Below are 22,661 nucleotides of genomic sequence, written 5' to 3'. Positions count from 1 at the left end.
ATAAAACAAAGCTGAGTACAGGAAGGTCTAAATTAATTCTTTGTCGGATTAATAATTTATACACCGTATAATCAAACCGCCAGGCCAAGGCTCTCGATAATCCGGGAAGGAAATGGCGGAGGAGGAGGAAGAGAGAGCAGTATTGGAAAGGGAGTTGGAGCTTCAGGTGGAAGAGCAGAGAGACGCCCTCCACTCTCTCGCTCAAGCCCTTTCCTCTGATCCTTCAAATCCCGAACTCCTTGAGGTTAGGGTTTTCTCCCCCCTTTTATTATGCAATTGTGTTGAGCCCTTTTTTGCATTTTACAGCCCCCTTCTATGCAATCGTGTTGAGCCCTTAAAAAAACTCTAGGAGTTATGTAACTATATCTTTCAGTTTGTGCAAATTATGAGAAGTTGAATTTATACAATCATCATTCCATCTAATAAAAAGTACTCCCTTTGTTTCAATTTATTTGACATGTTTTGATTGGGTAAGAAATTTAAGAAGAAAAAAAAAAGAAATACTAACTTGTGGTCTTGAATACGTTAAACTTTTGAAACTAGTGGTTTTAAGCATGACATAACATTTGTGTGGTTATAAAAACTTTTCATTAAGTGTAAAATGAGAAGATTAAGTTGATTTTTTCCTAATTTAAAGAGGTGTCATTCTTTATGAAACGGACTAATAAGGATATAATGTCAATTCTTTTTGAAATGGAGGGAGTAACTATCTAATTGCAAAATCCAGCTTTCAGGGATAACATAAAGGTTTCCAATTTAATGTGTTTAAGTGCAAGGAGATGCTTGAATATGACTAATTTTTTTTAAAAAGGTACATGAGGAGCTTGTTCAGTCTATAAAAGATGCTGAGGAAGGTCTCCTCCACCTAAAACGAGCCAGGTTGTTGCTAGAGGTTGATGCTATACATTGTCCCATAAAAGAACCTGCTGATGTTGTGGTGGAGCCTCTTGATCCGACAGAGGTTAAAACAGAACCACTAGTGGATGAAGAGTATTCTGTTGGATCAAAATGTAGATTCCGCAACAATGACGGAAGGTGGTATAATGGCCTAGTCGTGGGGTTGGAGGGTTCTCGTTCTGCCAAAATTTGTTTCCTTAATCCAACATCTGAAAACATGGTGGTGGGTACCCCCTGGTCTTGCTTTTCGTGTGTTCTAAACTTGCTTTTCCTATTCTCACTAACATTGGTTTTAATATGATGTCTCCTTATCGTTCTTAGTGTTTTCGTTGCATCATTTGAATTTTACTTTCTTTCAGTTTGATAAAGGAATTGGGTTTCCTCATGGGACATATATAAGGGATGATTGATAAATCCATTATATGTCGTCTAGACCATTTGGTGTGTTCATTTGTTTGATGTTGCTTCTGTAGTCTGTTTAGCAGGCTTAAACGACATGCCTGCTTGTTATGCTCGAGCTTAACCACCAAGCTTATGTATTGCGTATCAACAAAATCATATTCAATTACTTCTTGTTTACCAACTTTTGCCCATAGGAAGACTTTTGTTCAGCTCTTCTTTAAATTGGTATCTCCCAGAGAAGATCCTGTCTTAGTACTTCAATGCATGGAACCAAAATTCAATATGAACTAATCTGTCACTTCATGACGATTCTCAATAGCTGCATTTTGATAGAAATACTCGGGATTTAAATAATGTGCAGCTGCATGTAATGGTTGATGCACCTGGCATTCCCATCTTTTATAAGTGATCGTAAAGACATCTTTATACTTTGCATCATTCCCATTGAGTATCTTATTTAATGGCTTCGTTAGCTTTATCGGTAGCATCATAAAAATATATCCCACAGCAGATTTCTTCTCATTGTGAACCAATCGCAACACCTTTTCCATTATAATGTGATTTCAGTACGAAGGCATCATGGGCTAGATAATTTTGAGTTCTTCTCTCTTTTGGTTAGCAACATTCTGCAGGGGGATGAAACCCTGTGGGCAAGCAGATTGGACGCCGCAAAACCCACACCACTGAAATACCTCTCGCCTAACCACAATATATAAAAAAGAAATTAAAAACTTTTAATGAAGATGAGATCAGTTTTTAATGAAGATGAGATCCTCAAAACTTGGAATTCTGAATCCAGCAGAGAACGTTGATGAACTTTTACAGATTTGATGGGATGCATCATGCTTCCTATTTCTGACCACTGAAATTTTTATTTGGAGGCATCAGAATATTCACTTTTCACTATGTCGCACTTCCATATTTTTTCTCCTCCATATTGCCCCTATTCAAGGATACATATCAAAAAACAATTCTTCAAATTTGGAAGGATGGAGTCATTGGTAAGAGCTTTTGCTTGTTAGTGGATATGGCTCTGGCACAGAAAGCAATGGTACAGACATTGTCATTCAAACTGAGTTTTCTGAATATACATGGATAGATTGATGACTGATGACAATCGTCATAGTTATTTGAACAGAATTTAGTGCAGTTCATTGATCGGACCAAAAGATTAATTAAGCTTTCCACTTTGTGTTAGCATATTTTCCGTCTTTCTATTATCAAAACTTGTGGAACCTAATTCCAATTTGCTTTTTGTTTATCAGTCTAATTGTAAAAATTTGTCTCCTGTCTTTCATATACCAACATAGTTTGGGCAATTGTTGTGCTAGTCCTAGCAGTTTACTTCCATTCTAAAAAATTGATGTACTCTTGTCTCATTTTGATCTTTCGTATTTTTCGTGTTCACGGGTAAATCTTAGCACAATCACCTCCATTTCTGGTTGTGGTTGAGAAACAGTGAAGTCTTTTTTATATCTCTTTTTCTCAGATTATGCAGTCCTTGCTTCTTGAATCTTCTTTTGATTTTCCTAGTCACAAAGTGCATACATTCTAGTCATATCACTTGCTAATGATAGACCACCCTAGTGCAGATGTGCAAGTTCTTTCTACAGCAGCGATGTCGATTTGGTAGTAGTTGCCGCTTATCACACGGTATGTTGGAATGAATAGATCTGGACAGAGATCTTAAAATTGGTTTGACATTCACAGATTTCTTTTGTCTATCATTAGTGGAGAAAATCAGGCTTTTGCTTCCAGTTTGATCCTCTAGTCAAATTAAAAATGTATATCCATTATTTTGAAATAAAAGTAATTTGACTATGTAACATAAAGATCTTTCTCTTGAATGGAGTAATACTGGTCAAGTTTTCTCTGTTAGTGCAAGTCCTGTGGTACGCTACAGTCAAATGATCTACATTTTAATGAAACAGGTAGCAATCTTTAAGCACTATTGTTTGTATTTTGCTAACAGTTCTTTGCTGCGCTATTAGATGGATGATTATAAACATCGAGTTCCGAATTTACTGCTGCTGCATAGATCAGTGTGTGATCATGTTTGCTGCTTGGCAGTTTGCTGAGCCTCTTAAAACTAAGCTGATGTATAATTATTGATGTTTCAGGTATCAACATTCCAATATCCTCATTAAAGAAGTATATCCCTATGAAATGGGATCCATCACTTGCGGGTTCCAGTATCTGGGCTCTCTCAGATAGCAAAGTTGGCCTTTGGAAAGAAGCTGAACTTGAGTGTTGGGATGAAAAGCTTAATTTGGGTCACGTTGTTTTCCGTGATGATGGAAGTTCTGCTATGCTTGGAGCTGAAAATATTGAACTGTCCGAACTTGCTGAGGCTAGTGATGAAGAAGAGAGTTACTCAGGTTCCGAAGAATCTGATTCTAGTGACTATGAAGATGATAGTTCACAAGGGTTAGGATTTGTTGAAAGCACAGCCCTGCAGCGTGGGGTCCAGACAGAAACGACACTGTTTACGAAGTGGGAGAATCACACACGCGGCATAGCTTCCAGGATGATGGCAAACATGGGGTACCGTGAAGGAATGGGTTTAGGCGCATCTGGACAGGGAATGGTGGATCCTATTCCCGTGAAAGTTCTCCCACGAAAACAATCTCTTGACCATGCTGTTGGAAACCAGAAAGCTGTAGATGAAAACAAGGGTAAGAAAAGTAGGGGTGGTAAGAGGAAACGCGAGAAGAAATTTGCAGCAGCAGCTCGTGCTGCAAAAGAAGAAGAGGAATCAAGACCAGATGTGTTTACTCTTATCAATAATCAGCTTGCAGTGCATGGAGAAACCACTAATAATAGCGCAGTAAAGAGGCAGCAAAGTAAGACGAACAGGGAAGAGAAGAAAGAAGATAGGAGGGCTCTGGTTGCATATGATGATGAGATAAAAGAGTTGAGGATACGAGCTCAGAAACTGGAAGAAATGATGCAGCGGAACAGGAATGAGAAACTGGTTTATGAAGCTGCTATGAGGAAGCTAAATGAAACTCGAAAAGCTATAGCCAGTGCTGAAGCTGCTCATACTTCTGCATCTAATGCAGTTCATAGCAAGGAAAAAGAAAAGAGATGGCTGAAATTTTAGAGTAAAGCTCAAAACATATCTTGTATAACCTGAATGATTTCAAGGTCTTTCTATTTAGTATATGATGGTTCCGATGAATAATAATTCTTTTAATGTTATTTCTTCTCTTTTTATTTATAAGCCCCTTTTCATATGAGTTCATTTTACTACTTCGATTATTCTTTAACATGCATATGTTAAGATTTTGATCCCCTGCAATTTGATGTTTAAATATCTAGAATTTCAATGTAGTATGTTCTTGTTTGTTATGGTATCCTTTTTCCTCTTAAGCTTGCTAAGATTATCCTTGTTCTGCCTTTGTTTTTCTTTTAATAAGTGAATGAGAGAGTATTCTCGCTAATAGAACAAACTCACAAATTATTAAGCTTAATTAAGTACCTTTTACAGCAACTCATGCGGAGTTAGGGAAATAACCAACTACAAACTGTGAAGAAATAGAGTGATCACATAAGGAAAGACCTAATTGTGGGTGCTGTCATCCACGGTCTCCGAGGAGACTAGATAGAAGAGTCCGTCGACTTTTTTTAGTTTTAGAAGGTTTAAATAAGTATTTGTAGACGTAAAGTAATGTGTTTTAATTTAGGGTGTTCTTTGTCTTTTTTATTGGAGATCTACTCTGATGCCTACTGGAGATAGACTTCTATCTATGCTAGCTATCTTTGTTTGGTTTTATTTATTATGTTTGCAAATTGCATGTATGGCAAAACACCCTAGTTGAAAATGTTTACTTCTTATGCTAATATAATAATTAAGACTTTTTCATATAAATGTGCTGAAAATGCTGTTCTTTCTTTTTTTCAGATAGTCGCACGTAATGACAAACATATTATTAAAGGACTCTACCATTGCTTCTTTATCGTTGCAATATTTGATTGATCGCAATTCTATATATTCCATTGGCTATAGAAGTTCCAAGGAATTCATTAGAGGAATGTTTCCAATAAAAATTGTTTGTTCTTGCATAGGGATCAAAACTGAGAAGAATGAGGAAAAGCTATAAATACACTTGATGGGCAAATCCAGTAGTCAGCCCGACGATTAGATTTGACAATAAAAGAGGTAATTCATCCATTTGAAGATATTAACAACAAAAAACGCCTTTCAGTTATTTGACATACTTAACATAAGATAACAAATTAAGGAATAGGGAACAAAGGATGTTCATATACCTTTGAATTAGTTACTTTATAATAGGGAAAACTACCACTTCATTGATTATTTTACACTTGAGAATATCAAAAAGCACTTGCTCAAAGTGGAGAAGAAAAATGTTATAACCATTGTATTATATCGCTTCTTTGCATCTGGCAGCTCTAAGCTAAAGATAACATAAACCAGACCCAGAAAATAAAAAAGAAATTTTGCAATTCAATAATCAGTATCAAAATCTTCACTATTATAGTATCCAGTTTCATATCCATAGCATGAATCATCATTATTGTCTCTATATGAGTCATCATCTTCACCATACGCATTCTCCTGTTCAAGATCATGGAACCCGATATTCAGGTTATCAGCTGAATCACCATTAGCGCAAGCCTTAGGTTCCAATCGTCCTAGCTCTGCCTCTTCAGAAATTTGATTCTGCAGCACCATTCAACAACCATATAAGTGCATAAGAACTTGTTAAGTCCACTTCTGGCACGGTCAGAAGGAGTTGGTGTCCAGCATACATGTTCCTCACTAGTATGTATTCATGGTTCCTGATAAGAAGCAACTTGAAATGTAGCCGGAAATAGTTAAAAGTATATTATGCGCTGAAAGAGGTATTCATCTTTTTTAATCTAGGTGGAGGGTAGAGGTACGCAAAACAGAGTTACCAGGTAAGCTTCCCACTTTGCATAGCTCCCCCCCCCCCTTCCCCTCCTCCTCCTCCTCCCTCTTTTTCTTTTCTTTTTCAGAAAAATCATAATTTCCATCTTTCAGATCCTATGACATGATAATATGTGGATTAAGCACATCATTGGATGTTCTAACTAAAGCTCAAGAAGAGAGCACTAGAAAGGCATAGCAATTATTGCAAAAAGGTAAAAAGAAAGAGATACCAAATCGTCAGTCAGCTTCTGCAAAGCATCATAATTTATTTTCGAACTTGTTCTCTGCAAATATTTGAATCGTATTTAGGTAAAATCAGCACATTATACCATCTAAAATATGTAACATGAGCAAAAAGGATGTTTAGCTGAAAAAATGCGCACCTTGTTCTCAACTCTTTCAGTTGTTTTAGCAGATCTCTTCGCACAGACATCTTTTTTACATCCAGTTTCCTGTTTTCGTTTCTTCCCCTGTAATTTATCATCACTCTGAGAAAGAAAAAGGTTGAGTAATTTGTGGTACAACGTCACGTAGATGGGTGGTTAGTAGATCAAGAGAAGAGTTGTACATTTAAGAAGTAAGACAGACTAAAGTACTTCTCTTTATCTAATGAAAGATGGAGAGGAGAGAGTAAGTCATTGATCAAGAAATGTGCATCACATGACAGATCTCGTTGACTGTCATTCCTTTTCCTTTTTCTTTCATTTACACTGGAACAATTGAGTTCATTAGATACTTATTCCTATCTCATGAGTCTCTATTTGTCTAATGAATGGAGAGGGTAGGATGACATCACTGCATAAGAATAAACTGTCAGCAACCTAAGTTAGGCTAAGCACCTTTCAGCCTATCTCTCACTGGGACAGGGAGGTTCTTGGGCCTTTCCCCAATTTATAACATTAGCACATTAATAGACTTATATGAAGATCCAGCCATACGCATATATTATTATGTACAGCTAGCTAATACCGGTTTTAGAGGCATTTCACTTCAAAAATTTCCAGTCTTCAGTGTGACATAATCACATATGTCCTTTGACAGTAAGAGAGGAATCTAACTTTTGAACGAGTCTAATCAAATACCCAGAAGGTGGAAGACAAGGGGGGAGACAGGAAGGTGGAAGACAAGGGGGGAGACAGGAAGGTGGAAGGCAACCAGAAAGGAGAAAAATAACGAGGATAATGCATATGTATGAAATGATAAGTCAGGACACCACAACAAGAAATAAACAGAAACTCTATTGTTTATCTTATATATAGCACTTGAACGAGCAGAAAGGCATTAGTTTTTACAAAACGTGGCGATTACTTCAACCAAAATTCTCTAGAGCTAAACTACCATGTAGCGGAGTAGATGGAAGAAAGGCAATACCTTTGAAAACTCTTGATTCATTTTTTCCCATAAGATTTTCTTGTAATGCATCTCCTTCTTGTTATTGAGATATCCAACAACCTTTGCCACATCCAAAAGTTAAAAAATGTGATTACAAGATGTCCATAAGCACAGAACTAACACAGACATTGACTTGAACTGCCATTAGACATTGGAAGTACCTCGAAATCATCAATATCGGATAGATTTTCTGCATCATCTGCAGCTATATGTTCTCTCTTATCAAAATCCTGAAATTTAGTCCTACCACCTGACTCACCAAGAAATAATTTGAAATGGAATTTAACTTATCCATCAATGTATAAACGATGTCAAATATTTAACAATACAACAAGGGTAAGATATGATACTACCGCCGAAGTTTTTCACAAGTTCTGCAACCAAATTATGTTTGACTTCGGACGCTTCCACTGCCTAAAGACCAAAAAGCAAAAATGTCATTTTCCCGATGAAAGAGTTGTGGAACACATTCTAACATTACATTTCAATATAACAGACCAGAAAATAAGAAAGACATTCTGATTGAGGACCATTTTAATAATTTAGCAGTTAGATATAAGAATGAGTAGTGAATACATTTCCTTGCTTTATAAGGACCTCAATGCCATTTGGATCAGATATGCAAGTCTCCGAACCCAACTAGAACCTACCGACCAATCCAAAGTATCAACCTTATTCCCTGGTTTCTGCCTATGAACTACCAGAAAGAGTACGCTACAAAGAATTTGGAGTCCAGTACATTCCAAGAGGTACATACCAACCAATCTCAGACTCACAAAAACATATGGTATATAGGAACACCTCACTGGCTTACTGCAGAACCCCTTTGTGAGAAGTTCCCATAGACTATTAGCCAAAGCTAGAAGATCATGGCTCAGGGGGCAGTATCCAAAATTGGGCCACATGCTATGCATAGATAAGACAAGGACACTAATAATGTATCTTAATATTTCTCAACATGCAATTGATGCTCAGCATATCCTAAAGCAGAACTTGCGCAAATGAATTGCATTTTCCAGATTAAGGAAGGATTCAGTAGAACATAAAACAAACTATCCCTGGAAAAGCAATACAAATTTCTGCTGGATAATACGAAGAACGTGAAATTGATTTCAAATGGACATCATGAATTTCAACAGCTAGATTCTCGATTTACAGAAAAGCTTGTGGAATTGTGCACTCTCTTTCTAATGAAAGAACAGAGGCACGAAACATCCCTATTATAGAGACTCTTTTTGTTTCCAATTTCAATGATCGTCATGGTAAATTCTCAGACTTTTTTTTTTCAATTTCAATGATGTCAAGACGTCTTTGGAGCAACGGTAAAGTTGTCTCCATGTAACCTATAGGTCACGGGTAAGAGCCGATGATGTTATTGTAAATTCTAAAACCTAACAGAAACAAGTTTTATATGTAGTCCACCAGCTAACCATTACGCCACTGCTTCACCGCAAATGTTATAACACTAACAGAAAAAATCCTTCTACCGTAACTTAGAAAATATAAACAAAAGAAACGGACTACATATATGAGAGAAATAATAATGCAATAATCTGTACATACAAAAAGAAACAAATAAAACTTTCGATGAAGGCATACCCTTTGTTCTTTAGGTTTGCCAATGTCGGCGGGTCTCCGTGTGATGGCCATTGCCTTTTCAAGGCTTTCTCTAATTCGAATCAGTGGCAGATTTATAGAAAAAGGTATGAAGCGTTTGCCGACTCAACTCGATTCGGGGTTTTACGTCTCTCTTACCCGAGCCCGAGCCCGAAATCGAACCGACCTGTTTATTCTTTTCAAGTCAAGATCCCTATTTATTTTATTTTTTTATTTTTTTGTTTCTCAATCGATGTCTGGTACCCGTATTGGAGTCCGATTATATCCGGATTCGCACTGTGTAGGACCCCATTCGGGGGGAGTGCTCCCTACCAAGGATTTTTACATACCCAGGCTCGAATCCGAGACCTCTAGTTAAGGGAGGAGCAATCTCATCCACTACATCACACCCTTTAGTGATCCCTATTTAGTTAAACCGCGAAAATGCTAGTGCATATTTGCATATGATTTTGGACATATCCCTTGAATTTTTAATTATGTCTCGTTATTTAGCTAAGGGCAAAATACATATAATTTTGTCTCGTTATTTAGCTAAGAGCAAAATACAGACCCATTAAACTTGTCCAAAAAATAAGTTTGAATATTTAAACTAAAAAGGTATTTTTTTTACCCTCCCCCAAACGTATTTGGAGTGAATTTTATTCCACCCTAATAGCTGATGTGGCAAAAAAATAATTAAGCGCATACAAAGTGAAAACTAGTCACAGTTAGCCCGTACTAAGCACGGGCCTAATAATTTAAAGCTCAAATATTTGAACTCTTAGAGCTTGTTTGGAAGTTTTTATGTAATCGAATTTGAGTGTAGTTTAATGTAATTACACAATTTAACATATTTTTGTCTATACATTTAATTACTTAGTCCACATAAAATGATGCATAATTAAAATGAGGTAACTACAGTTTGTAATTATCAAAGAGGATAAAGAATTAATTATGGTAATGATATAGTATAATTACCATATGATATTTCAAATCTTATTTTTTCTTTTTAAATATATTTTAAAAAAACAAGAACGCATGCACTTCTCTAACCCCTTCATATTCTACATAACTAAATGGCAGGTTATGTCTAACTATAGCCTTGGCTACAATTTCACAATATTCTTTATGATCAATTGGCGTACCTTGCTTTGATGCTTCAATCTTGTGCTTAGCTAGACGTCGCTTTAAATTTGTTGTTCCAGCTTTTGAGTCAGCCAAAAATATTATCCCGCATTTCTTACATTTAGCTCTAAGTCTATTATCAGGATCTGTATCCAATGGCAACTTCTCATAAAAATCCCACACAACAGAAGTAGTTTTACGTTGTCCTTTTGAACTTGAAACACTTATTTCATTGGACTCTACATCATCATGCTCTATCGACATCTTCTTACACAATGAGATCCTACAGTAGATTAAATACCATAAACTTAGTTTCTAACTCAGTTTAAATATCTCATAAACTATGAAACAACAACATAGTCCTAAAATAAAGAGAAATAATGCTATTGTTGGAGCAGAAAGGACAAATGATTGAAACAAAATAAAGGCACAAATAATTAAAGATTTAACACCATGTAAACACCCACTTCATAAAAAATCTAAGAAAACTCTATGAGTAACAATGATGAAACAGTAAACTCCTAAAGGAAATGACAATTAGGTGATCATACATTGAAAAACCACAAAACTCATGCATACCTTTTTTACCATTTTTTTTAAAAAAAAAACACATACGGAAAAACCAAAAATCAAGAAAAGAATACCAATCAACCCCCCCCCCCCATCTCAACCCCATCCAAAACAAAACATTACAAGTTAATCACATATGCATAAAAGAGTAATCTGTATGAAAAACACCCAGTTGAACAAAATGCATAAAACAATGATATTTATGAAAAAAAACACATAAATAGTTGAGAAAACTCACTGGCTAGAGTTGAATTGCAGGATTGTGAAGAATATTTCAAACAATTTTGAGTGTTCAGTGAAGAAGAAAAAGTAAGAGAGTTACAAGGGTACTATATGTAGAGGTTTTTAGCTTCTATGGCAAGGAAAAATACACTCCCCACCCCACCCCACCGCCCCCACCCCCACCCCTTAATTCTCTATAACACCACCACCACTCACCCACCCCCAGGGAAAAGGCAATGATAGTACAATTTATTATCAATACCTTATACGTGAAAATTCGAGATCCAATGAAATCTCCAGCAAAGAGTTCGCCGGAGAGAAGGAAAACGCCGGAGAAATGGAAGTCGCCAGAAAAAAGACAGAGACCGGAGATCGTATTTGAAGTTTAGAGAGAAACTTGTCATTTTTTTGAGTGCAGAGAGAGTGGAAGAGAAAATGTCTGTCTTGTGTTTAGGTTTTGGGAGTTTGACGGGTTTGTTTGGGCACCTAAATGGGTTAGAATTGGGCTAACTATTTTAATGGGTTGAAATGGGTTTAGCCCGAAATGACCCATTAATAAAATTGTTTCAGCCCAACCCATTATTTGCTGGCTTAGTTGGGCGGGTTAGTTGGGCCGGGGCTCAAAATGCCACACCTACTTCCTACTTTCATTTTTCTTAGTGCATATGTATATTGTAGTAATTTGTGATTTATTGTATATTTTTCTTCTTTATTCTTCCTTATGATGTCATTATTAACAAATATTATGCTTTATTATAAATTTAAAATGCTCATTTTATATGTCTTCTAGATAGACTAATAAATAATGTTCATTTTTCTAATTGCTTTATCATGTAAGATTTCAATAATAAACTAAAAATTACGATGTTGAGAGACAATATATATGCAATGTAAGAGATAACTCAATAGAATTGATGCCAATAAATTTAATAAGAATTCTTTTAATGAGAAAGAATTTTTTAAACAAAAATACTACAATTTCACAAGTTACATTAGCTTTACTTAAAGGCGTAATGGCTTCCTGGCCACTTAAACTTGCATCAGTTTGTAAAGCCGATACATGAACTTGCACTTTTTCCATTTGAGCACTCCAACTTGATGCGACAAAAACTAATAAACACTTTTGACTGTTGACTATGCCTATGTGAAAGCGGCGCAACTGACATGGCTAAATTGTGTGCATATCACGCTACAAAGGCGCGTGGACAGTAATTACTTTTATTAAAAAAGAAAAAAAGAAAAGAAAAAAGAGACCTTTCTCCTTTTCTATTTTCCCCTCATGATGTCTAACGAAGCATGTGTTCAAGATGAGCAAACAATATTTGGCAAATGTCTCCTTGAAGAGCAATGTCAAGGTGCATCCACTTGCTATTCTATTAAGATAGTCACAAAGAATAATGAGGCTGGTGATGATTAGGAGGAGGAAGAGGCCATTTTGAAGGTATTTTAACTTCCAGTCCGTAATTAGATCTTCAAGATTATTTTAGTCCGGATCCATCCTAAACCAAAGAGCATCGGGATCCCCTTTTGGAAATTAATTAGGAAATGACAACAGTCTTCCCTACCAAATCCAGAATGACCACCTGAGCTGCTGCTATTAGTACTGACGGCGTAGACGGACGGAAAGCCTAACGGGTAGGCCTGAGATCGGTCGGGTTTGAAGAGGCCATAATTCCTGTCCGAGCTAGGACCAGGCTTGAGTTTCTCGTTAAACAAGGCAAAAACGTATATGTTCAAATCGAAGTTAGGCCTCATAGGCGTTCCCTTCTTCTGACCAATAAGCTTCATTAGAAATTGAAAAGCTGTTAGAAATTAGAAATTAGAAATTGAAAAGCTGTTAAAGCTTATTTCAGACCAGGTGTTTGATAAGTCGGTGTCGATTGGGCGACTCATCACTGACTACCAATTAGATGGTTGCGATAATGGTGATGAAGCTCTTGATTATGATGTTGGTGTAGCAGTTGAGTTTGAGGAGAATGAAGACGAAGAAGAAGATCAAGAGAGTGAGCTTGATGATGAAGAGGAGGATGATGTTGGAAAAGAGATGAAAAGTAAAGGGCCCACAAATTGGGATCTTGAATATACAGGTGTCAACAAATGTGAATGAATGGATGACGTACCTATATAAAATATTAAATTAAATCCATGTCAGCAGCAACTGAACAACACGCACCATCAAAAGTGTTTATTAGTAGCCATTTTTTCATGTAAAGGTGTTCAAATGGGAAACTCAAGAGTTTATATATCGGCTTTACAAACTGATGCAAGTTTAAGTGGCCAGAAAGCCATTTCGCCTTAATTAAACTATAAATCTTTTTGTGTAAATTATTGTGAAAGAAAATAATATTTTAGTTGCCAATTTGAGATAATTAAAGTAAAAAATTCACATTTAGATATTAAAATTTATGAAGTATTATTTTTTTTGAGTAAATAATACTAAATATCACATGTTAGTTACCCTGATCAATCTAACACTGAAACAGTATAAATCAAACGAAGAAATGGGAAAGATAAATGGGACCTGCAGGTGCATCGCTGAGCTCTTAGGGACGAAGTTGGGTGGGGTGGGAAGTGGGGCCCACGTGAGGGGTTGGAGTGTAAAAGTGTGTGGTGATGTTTGATGATGTAACTCCAGGGACAATTTAGTCAAAACACTCAAAAGATTATGTTGAAACTACAGTAAAGTAACTTTTTTTAAGCAATCATATTGCTACACTTTAACTGAAATTACCAAAACGCCTTTTAGGTGTCAAACAGGCATGTTGACCATCAGCTGCTTATTCTCTCTTATATTCCCTCCGTTTCAATTTATTTGAATCTATTTGACTGGGCACGGAGTTTAAGAAAAGAGAGAAGACTTTTGAACTTGTGGTGTAAAATGAGATACATATATTTCGTGTGGCTATAAATCATTGATAAAGGTAAATTGTTTCCAAATAAGAAAAGGGATCATTCTTTTTGGCACGGATAAAAAAAAATAGGTACACATAAATTGAAACGGAGGGAGTATATTAGTAGTAGATATAAATAGGTGGACCCCTTTTTATCTGTTCTTCAGATCGCTTCAACCACACATTCTTTCTCCTCCTCCCCTTTCTTCTTTAGATATTATTTCATTCTCTTTCTTCTTCTTTTTTTTCCTACTTGCTACAGTTAGTCATCGGCGTCGAAAATACTGTTCATCGCCCCAAATTTGAAATACTATCATGAGTCCACCAACCAACTGTCCAAACATAGAATCTTAGGCTCAAATTCAAGTCCACTGGTTCAAATTAGAAACCTTCGATCATAGCAATAATAGTGTGAATGATGAAATTGTTGGTTCCGTTGAAAATTTTGGCTGAAGGTATCATTCTGAAATAGTCAGGTAGCAAATATTGGTTGTTTTGAGTGGTTTGTGAGGTTGGTTTGGGTGTTGTTTCGGTCGAATCTTAAGCTAACGGTGAGCACTGGGTCTCCGACAATCTGATTTTTTCTTGTTTTCCTAATGCAGATCTTCTTTTTTGTGCAATTTTTCTATCTGGTATTGGTTTTCCCTTTTGCTTAGTATTATTATTTAATTATTTTAATGGTTAATTAGGAATATTAGGGTAAAACTATGAGTAAACAAAAGAAAAAGAAAAAGAAAAAGAAAAGGAGGAAAGTTAAAAGATTTCTGACATGGCGCTGACGTGATATTGACGTGGCACGCGTGTAAAACATGAGACTGGTACTAGTGTTTCGGTGGAAAATAATTCACTCCAAATACATTTGGGTGGGGGTGTTAAAAGAACACCCGTTTAGTTTAAGTGTTTAGACCTGTTTTTTGAACAAGTTTAATAGGGTCTTTATGTATTTTGCATTAGCTAAGTTATCTATTTCTTTAATACAAGTAGGGGTGGAAAACAGACGGGTCGGATCGCATACGGGCGGGTAAAAAATGGGTAATAAAAAATGAATAAATTATCCGACCAGACCCATATTTAATACGAATAAAAAACGGGTTAACTGATAGATAATATGGATATCCATATTATCTATGGCTTCTTGAATATGATCACTTTTTTGAGAGAATTTTTAGTCTCCCAAACTTGAGGAACCCATTTGAGGCTTTACAAATATAAAAGTTAAATCCATTAGTTATTCATTTTTAAGTAGATAATACGATTCTTATCTATATTTGACTCGTTTTTAAAAACTTTATTATCTAACCCATTATTAATGGATAATGGGTGGATAACTATTTTCTTTTGATCATTTTGTCACCACTAAATACAAGGTATTACTTGGGGAATGATGTTTTTCAGGTGAATTGTAAATGATCATGTATATTGTATTAGACAAATCATGTTCTTAATGAAGTAACAGAAACTTCTTTCGGGGACAAGAGAGTCAAAAATGATTTCTTCATACTTTATACTTCTAACTTATCTATAAAATATATATTTTGTCAAAATCAGCTATCCATAAAGCTTAGCCATGGAGTCTTAGCTGATTGAAACTGATATGATGAGCTTGAGTAAGTCTGCAAAACAAGGATGAAGATGGAGAGAGAATATTCCAAAAGATTCTATTATCTCTTGTGTATCTCATGTATCTGTACATGTATATGTATATGAATGAAACTAAAACTAACTCTACCATTAGATATGGTTAACTAACTCTACTATTAACCATAGTAAATTAAGTTACAATCAGTACAATTAACTAACTGTCATTACAACTAACTATTACAACTAAGTGACATTGCTTGGCTCATTACTCCCCCTCAAGCTGGAGGGCAGGAACAATTTTTCTACTCCCAGCTTGCTCAATAGATGATAGTGTGGTGCTTTCCCAAGGCCTTTGGTAAGTAAATCTGCAAGTTGATCCTTATTACTAATATGATTAGTTTGGATGAGACCTTGCTGCAACTTCTCCCGTACAAAATGACAATCGATGTCAATAGTTTGGTCCACTCGTGAAATATTGGATTGGCAGCTATCTGTAAAACTGCTTTACTGTCGTAAAAGAGGTCTATGGGCAATTCCACATTGATTCCTAACTCCTTAAACAGACCCGCAAGCCATGATAATTCAGCTACTATTGAAGCCATACTTCTAAACTCTGCCTCTGCTGAACTTCTTTACACTGTGCTTTGTTTCATGGATTTCCAAGAAATAAGTGATTCCCCATATTTCACAATGTAACATGTGACAGATTTTCTGGACTGTGGATAGGCTTCCCAGTCGGAGTCACAATAAGCAACCAAGGAATGAGAGTTTGCAGAAGACATCAGTAATCCAAAACCTGGAGCATTCTTCACATATCAGATGACTCTTAGGGCTGCATTCATGTGTGATCTTTTAGGTTTGTGGATGAATTGGCTCAATATCTGAACCATATAAGCTATATCAGGTCTGTCATGGTAAGGTAGAGCAACCTTCCTACGAGCCTTTGATAGGGTTCATCATTAGCCAGAATACTATCCTCATCATTCTTGGTCTTCGTAGCTTCTTCAAATTCCACTAATGTGAGCTTCTGATTGACTTCCAAAGGTGTTGACATAGGTTTTTCTCCCCCTAGCCCTGAATTAGATATCAAATCAAGGGCATATTTGCATTGATTCATTAGAATTCCCGCCTTACTTCTGGCAAATTCTATGCCTAAGAAGAATTTGAGCTCCGTTAAGTCTTTCATTTTGAATTTCTTCTGAAGGTTATCTCTAGCAGCTTGAATAAGTTGCTGATTATTACCTATCACCAGAAGGTTATCCACATAAACTAGGACAACAACCAAAGCATAATCTCTCCTTTGTGTAAACAAGGAATAATCAAAATGGCTTTGAACAAATCCCAGGTCTTGGAGAGCCTCTGTGAGTTTCAAGTTCCACTGTCGAGATGCTTGTTTGAGGCCATAAAGTGACTTTCTCAATTTGCATACCTTGGCTATAGACTCCCCCTTGGTGCCAAAACCTTGAGAAAGATGCATGCATACTTCTTCAAAGAGATCCCCCTGCAAGAATGTATCGTGCACATCCATCTGATAGATATGTCAATGCTCTGAAGCAGTTGCAGTTATGACTGATCTGACGGACACCAATTTAGCTACATGAGAAAAAGTCTCCTTATAGTCTAAACCTTCCTTTTGGCTGAAGCCTTTGGTTACAAGCCTAGCCTTGAACCTTTCCACCTCCCCATTGGCTTTGTATCTGACTTTTTATACCCACTTGCATCCGATAGGAGTTTTACCTTTAGGAAGATCAACTATATCCCAAGTCATGTTGTCTTCCAATGCTTGAATTTCTTGTTGCATAATTGTGACCCATCTTGCATCTTTGGCTGCTTCAGAGTAATATTTGTGCTCAACAATGACTGATTGTGCAGTGAGACATTTTATATATAAAGGATATAACCCATCATAGCTCAGATAATTGGACATAGGATATGCACAAGAACTTGTCACATAATCTTGCATCCATTTGGGAGGACCAATTGTTCTTTGGGATTTTCTAACTGCAATGGGTTGAACAACCTCTACATGTAAAGGAGATTAGGGAGTTTCAACATTCCGTGGTGCAGGAATATCAAATTTTGCTTTAGAAGTTAGTGGTGAATCAACATCAGTAAGTGCAAAGTCATTGGTAGGTGTAGGTGGATTCTCCTGAACAACATCAGAAGCAGGTGATGCTAAATGCTCATCTGTTAATTCAAGAACCGAAAATAAGGGATTAGGCAACATCTTCATCTGTTTAAAAGGAAACACCTACTCCTTAAACGCCATATGTCTACTGATTAGAAACTGCATGGATTGCAAGTCATACAGTTTATACCCCTTCTTTGTTGGTGAGTATCCCATAAACACTGCTGGCAATGCTCTCGCAAAAAACTTGTCTTGTTTTCTTACATTTACAGCATAACATAAACACCCAAAGACCCTAAGGTGATCTAGTGATGGTGCAGTGTTATAGAATACTTCATAGGGGGACTTTTCTTTCAAGGTTGTAGAAGGAGATCTATTTATTATGTGTACTGCTGTAAGAGCACACTCACCCCAATATCTTAAGGGTACTGCAGATTGAAATCTTAAAGCTCTAGCTGTTTCAAGGATATATCTGTGTCTTTTTTCCATTATGCCATTCTGCTGCGGAGTGTAAACACATGTAGTTTGATGTATAATTTCTAATGTCTCAACTAACTGCTTCATATTTGAATTAACAAATTCAGAACCATTATCTGTTCTCAGGATCTTAACAGAACAATCAAACTAAGTACTGATCATAGAAAATATTTTCATTAACCAACAAGTCTCATCTTTAGCATTCATCAGGAAGAGCCAAGTAATGCTAGAGAAATCATCTACTACTGTAAGGAAAAATCTTTTGCTATTATAAATGGGTACTTTGAAAGGTCCCATACATCAGCATGCAAAAGATCAAATGGTGCCTTAACTCTACTAGTACTAACTGGAAATGGTAATCGAGTCTGCCTAGCTAATAGAAAAACATGACACATTGCATGATCACTGTTGCTATTACTAATGTGGAGATTTTTGAACTTATCAATCCTCTTAAGTGTCTCCATAGGTAGGTGACCAAGTCTCTGGTGCCATATCTCCAGTTTTATTAAATCTTGACTAACTGACATAAAAGTAGGCATGATTGTGGTATGTACAGTTGGTGTCGTAAGATTTCTCTTGCATATGAAATCTTTGAGTATGTACAGTCCATTTGTGTCACTACCAATCTCCAACACCTTCCCAGTGTAGAGATCCTGAAATACACATATATCAGGAAAGAAAGCTACCAAATATTGCAGCTCTTTTGTCAATTTTGAAACTGACAGTAGGTTATACTTAAAGTTTGGAACATGAAGAACATCACTAATCTATTGGTTCTTGAATATACTAGCTGATCCACTATGTGTAATTACAGCCACATCCCCATTTGGTAAATGAACTGAGTTAGGTTTTAGGAATGAGGTTGAATTATCTAATTCTTCTAGCTTTGAAACTATGTGGTTAGAGGCACCTCTATCTACAATCCAAACATCTTGATCCAAGTTAGACATTAAGGACATTATAAAACTTGAATCCATTCCTGTGGCATTAGCTACTACTTTAGTTTCCTTGCCTTTAAGCAGTTGTAAAATCTGGTGATATTGTTCTGGAGTGAATGTAGGAGCCATATGAGTAGAACCAGTTGTTGTTGGGACATCTTCAGCTGCAAAATTAGTTGTTGCCTGTGAATTGTACTTCTTCATGAATTTGTTATCTTTTGGATATCCTACTACCTTGTATCAATTTCTTTAGTGTGGCCTTTCATGTGGCAGACATCACACTGAAGATTGTAATTTTTCTTTGGCCTCTGCTAATTTCCAGACCTATTCGTCATCAACGCCACCATCTCACCCCATCAACAATGGTAGTGTTGGACATTGTCCTCTGACTCTCACGCTCCATTAACATAGAATAAGCTTTGTTCACAGATGAAACATGAATCTTCATCAAGAGTTGGCTACATGTATGTTCATAAGACTCATTTAGTCCCATTAGAAATTGTAGAAGCTCTTGACGCTCTATAAATTGGACAAATTCACGAGAGTTGGCAGCATCACGACCAGAAATTGGTGCCAAACTATCAAATTCTACCCAAAGCACTCTCAATTTTGAGAAATAAGTCGAAATTGAGCTAGTGCCCTGCCTAGTAGTAGCAATTTTTCTGTGGATCTGAAAATTCCTAGAGCAATCCACCTTATCAAATCGCTCCTTCAAATCATCCCATACCTCATTAGAATTTGACGAATATACCATTCCACTAAACAATTCTGGAGAAACACATTTCATCAACCAAGACAATATAATCGCATTACAACATTCCTAGAGATATATGAGATTTGTACCGTAATTCTCCCTTTTGCATATGCCGTCAATGAACCCTAGCTTATTTTGACCTAGGATTGCAATCCTCATTGCCCGACTCCACACAGAGTAGTTTTACGGTCCTCGTAATTGCAACAAAATCAACACAACTCATGAATTATCATTTGAATTCAGGAAAAGCGGATGATTGTGACCTAATTTCTCTGGTTCAGTGTTATTGACAGTCGCCATTGTTGATCCTTAAAATTAGCTTGAAGAGGACTAAATTGGATGAAATTGAAAATGATAAGACCACACTAATGGCCGTGTGACTTTGATACCATGTCAAAACCAGCTATCCATGAAGCTTAGCCATGGAGTCTTAGCTGATTGAAACAGATTTGATGAACTTGAGTAAGTCGACAAAACAGAGGATGAAGGCGGAGAGAGAATATTCCAAAAGATTCGATTATCTCTTATGTATTTGTACATGTATATGTATATGAATGAAACTAAAACTAACTCTACCACTAGATATGGTTAACTAACTCTACTATTAACCATAGTAAACTTAACTTACAATTAGTACAACTAACTATTACAACTAACTAAGTGACATTGCTTGGCTCATTATATTTCATTTACTTTTTGAGGAGTTTAGTTCTTGTGACCACCCGGCCGGTCGTCTTAAGAATTTATGCCCCGATCCCCTATTAACTACTTTTCCCGTATTTATTTTTGCTATTTTGATTTGCCAGGATGTTCGGTTGTGAGTTTTGGAGATCTTTGGGACACTTAGTCCCTAAATGAGAGCTTAAGTATTAGAAATTTGACCGTAGTCGGAACAGTATGAAGACAGTCTCGGAATGGAATTCCGACGGTTACGTTAGCTCCGTTGGGTGATTTCGGGCTTAGGAGCATGATCAAATTGTGTTTTGGATATCCGTAGCTAATTTAGGCTTGAAATGCCGAAAGTCGAATTTTGAAGTTTCCGGTTCGATAGTGAGATTTTGATCCAAGGCTCGGAATGGAATTCCGGAAGTTGGAGTAGCTTGGTAGTGTTGAATGTGATGTGTGTGCAAAATTTCAGGTCATTCGGACGAGGTTTGATAGACTTTTTGATCGAAAGGGTGTTTTTAGAGTTTTGGAGTTCTTAGGCTTGAATCCGTAGTTGATTCGTCGTTTTGATGTTGTTTTAGGTGTTTTAAGGATTGGTATAAGTTTGGAAAGTGGTATTAGACTTGTTTGTATTTTTTGTTGAGGTCCCGGGGGCCTCGGGATGGTTTTGGAAGGTTGTCGGAAGAATTGGGAGTTGTTTGAGCAGCTGATCTTCTATCATAACCGCACCTGCGGTTGGGTACCGCAGGTGCGTAGCCGCAGAAGTGGCATTGTCATCGTACAAGCGGAGTTTGGGAGGAACAGAAGGATCCGCATATACGGGAGATTTACCGTAGAAGCGGTACCGCATCTACGAATGGGGAATCACATGTGCGGAGAAGGCTGAGTTAGTGATTGTCGTAGATGCGACCGTTGGTCAGCAAAAGCGGGGTCGCAGGTGCGGTCCTATGACCGCAGAAGCGGATTAGCTGGGCAGAAACATATAAATTCTTGCCTTCGCGAATTTGAGCTATTTTCACCTCTTTTCAAATGGGAAGAAGCCTTGGGGAGCATTTTCAAGGGATATTTTCAGAGGAATTCATTGGGGTAAGGTCTTTGGTCCCTAAACTCGTTATTGGGGTGATTGTTATCATTATAAACATGAAAATTTAAGGAAAATCAGTGGTAATTTGGGGGTTAGGGCTTGACTAATTAGAGACTTTTGAGTGATGATTTGAGGAACCATTTAAGGTCCGATTTTGGTACTTTTGGTATGACTGAACTCGTGAGAGTGTGAGGATTCTGGAAATATACATTTTACCCGATTCCAAGACATGGGCCCGAGGGGCATTTTGGTCATTTTACCTAATATTGCGTATTAGTTTAAAATTTCATTGTAGAATCAATTATTTAAAGTGTTATTTACATTATTAAATTTAATTGAATAGATTTGGGCCATTTGGAGCCGAGTACTCGTGGTAAGAGCGTGGTTTCAGATTGATTTGAGCTGGTTCTAGGTAAGTGGCTTGCCTAACCTTATGTGGGGGATATTCCCCTTAGGATTTGGTATTGTGGTAATTGAAGTACCTTGTACGTGAGGTGACGAGTGCGTACTTGTGCTAATTGTTGTAAAACCTGTTTCACTAAAGTAACTTTAATTGTGTTTTTCCTTCGTGCTTAATCTACTTGAAATTCTAGCATGTTGTTAGCTTAGAAAAACATGTTTAATTGACTTAATTGCTTTATTGCTTAAACTATCTTAATTGTATTATGTGAAGCATGTTAGGTTAGAATTACCTGTTTTACTTGGTACGAAATTGAGCTTAATTGAGTGTTCCTTGTGTTGTTACTGTGTGTTTTACTTTGGGACTACGGGAAGGCATCCGGGGAGATCCCCTGTATGTATTTATGATTGAGCTGAGGTACGGGATACCGAGAGATCCCTGGCATGTATATTGAGGATAACAATAGATCATCGGGATACCAAGAGATCCCTAGCATATATTGAGGATACCAAGAGATCCTCGGGATACCAAGAGATCCCTGACATATATTGAGGGTACTAAGAGATCCTTAGGATACTGAGAGATCCCCGGTTATTATCCTTGTGAAGAGTGGTATTTCC

General features: G+C 36.8%; 3 protein-coding genes across 6 annotated transcripts; 1 reads left to right on the top strand and 2 right to left on the bottom strand.

The window, feature by feature from the left end:
* The first annotated feature begins 39 nt into the window (after positions 1-39).
* LOC107830786 (zinc finger CCCH domain-containing protein 18-like) lies at positions 40-4,513 on the top strand. Its single transcript, XM_075252139.1, has 4 exons — positions 40-244; positions 812-1,120; positions 2,892-2,952; positions 3,420-4,513. Exons 1-4 carry the CDS (start codon positions 113-115, stop codon positions 4,400-4,402), a joined length of 1,485 nt encoding a protein of 494 aa, XP_075108240.1. The 5' UTR covers positions 40-112; the 3' UTR covers positions 4,403-4,513.
* Positions 4,514-5,662: 1,149 nt separating this feature from the next.
* On the bottom strand, positions 5,663-11,594 carry LOC107830789 (uncharacterized). 4 transcript variants are annotated; one of them, XM_075252137.1, is made up of 8 exons: positions 11,385-11,594; positions 10,351-10,613; positions 7,963-8,023; positions 7,771-7,859; positions 7,589-7,669; positions 6,601-6,705; positions 6,448-6,501; positions 5,663-5,986 (listed from the first exon to the last, which is right to left on the bottom strand). In XM_075252137.1, the coding sequence occupies exons 5-8, from the start codon at positions 7,637-7,639 to the stop codon at positions 5,771-5,773; spliced, it is 426 nt and encodes a 141-aa protein (XP_075108238.1). In that variant the 5' UTR covers positions 7,640-7,669; positions 7,771-7,859; positions 7,963-8,023; positions 10,351-10,613; positions 11,385-11,594; the 3' UTR covers positions 5,663-5,770. The 4 variants fall into 4 exon arrangements, with proteins under 4 accessions (XP_075108238.1, XP_075108236.1, XP_075108227.1 ...); XM_075252135.1 differs by having other exon boundaries at positions 6,601-6,687; XM_075252126.1 differs by lacking the exon at positions 11,385-11,594 and adding an exon at positions 11,139-11,274.
* Positions 11,595-19,471: 7,877 nt separating this feature from the next.
* Positions 19,472-19,891, bottom strand: LOC142162997 (uncharacterized). Its single transcript, XM_075220243.1, has one exon. It carries the CDS (start codon positions 19,889-19,891, stop codon positions 19,472-19,474), a length of 420 nt encoding a protein of 139 aa, XP_075076344.1.
* Positions 19,892-22,661: the final 2,770 nt, after the last annotated feature.

The sequence above is a fragment of the Nicotiana tabacum genome, chromosome 1 (assembly GCF_000715075.1).
Source record: "Nicotiana tabacum cultivar K326 chromosome 1, ASM71507v2, whole genome shotgun sequence".
NCBI classification, from domain to species: domain Eukaryota; kingdom Viridiplantae; phylum Streptophyta; class Magnoliopsida; order Solanales; family Solanaceae; genus Nicotiana; species Nicotiana tabacum.
This window is presented reverse-complemented; position numbering and strand designations above follow the sequence as displayed.

Bases quoted from the DNA above. Each gene is read 5' to 3' on its own strand.
- LOC107830789 (XM_075252137.1), bottom strand. From the start codon at position 7,639: ATGCATTACAAGAAAATCTTATGGGAAAAAATGAATCAAGAGTTTTCA. The intron at 6,502-6,600 runs GTGCGCATTTTT...AAATATTTGCAG, and splicing joins CTGAAAGAGTTGAGAACAAG to AGAACAAGTTCGAAAATAAA. The intron at 5,987-6,447 runs GTATCTCTTTCT...ATGGTGCTGCAG, and splicing joins AGAAGCTGACTGACGATTTG to AATCAAATTTCTGAAGAGGC.
- LOC142162997 (XM_075220243.1), bottom strand. From the start codon at position 19,891: ATGGTATATTCGTCAAATTCTAATGAGGTATGGGATGATTTGAAGGAG.
- LOC107830786 (XM_075252139.1), top strand. From the start codon at position 113: ATGGCGGAGGAGGAGGAAGAGAGAGCAGTATTGGAAAGGGAGTTGGAG. The intron at 245-811 runs GTTAGGGTTTTC...TTTTTTAAAAAG, and splicing joins CAAATCCCGAACTCCTTGAG to GTACATGAGGAGCTTGTTCA. The intron at 2,953-3,419 runs GTATGTTGGAAT...TTGATGTTTCAG, and splicing joins TAGTTGCCGCTTATCACACG to GTATCAACATTCCAATATCC.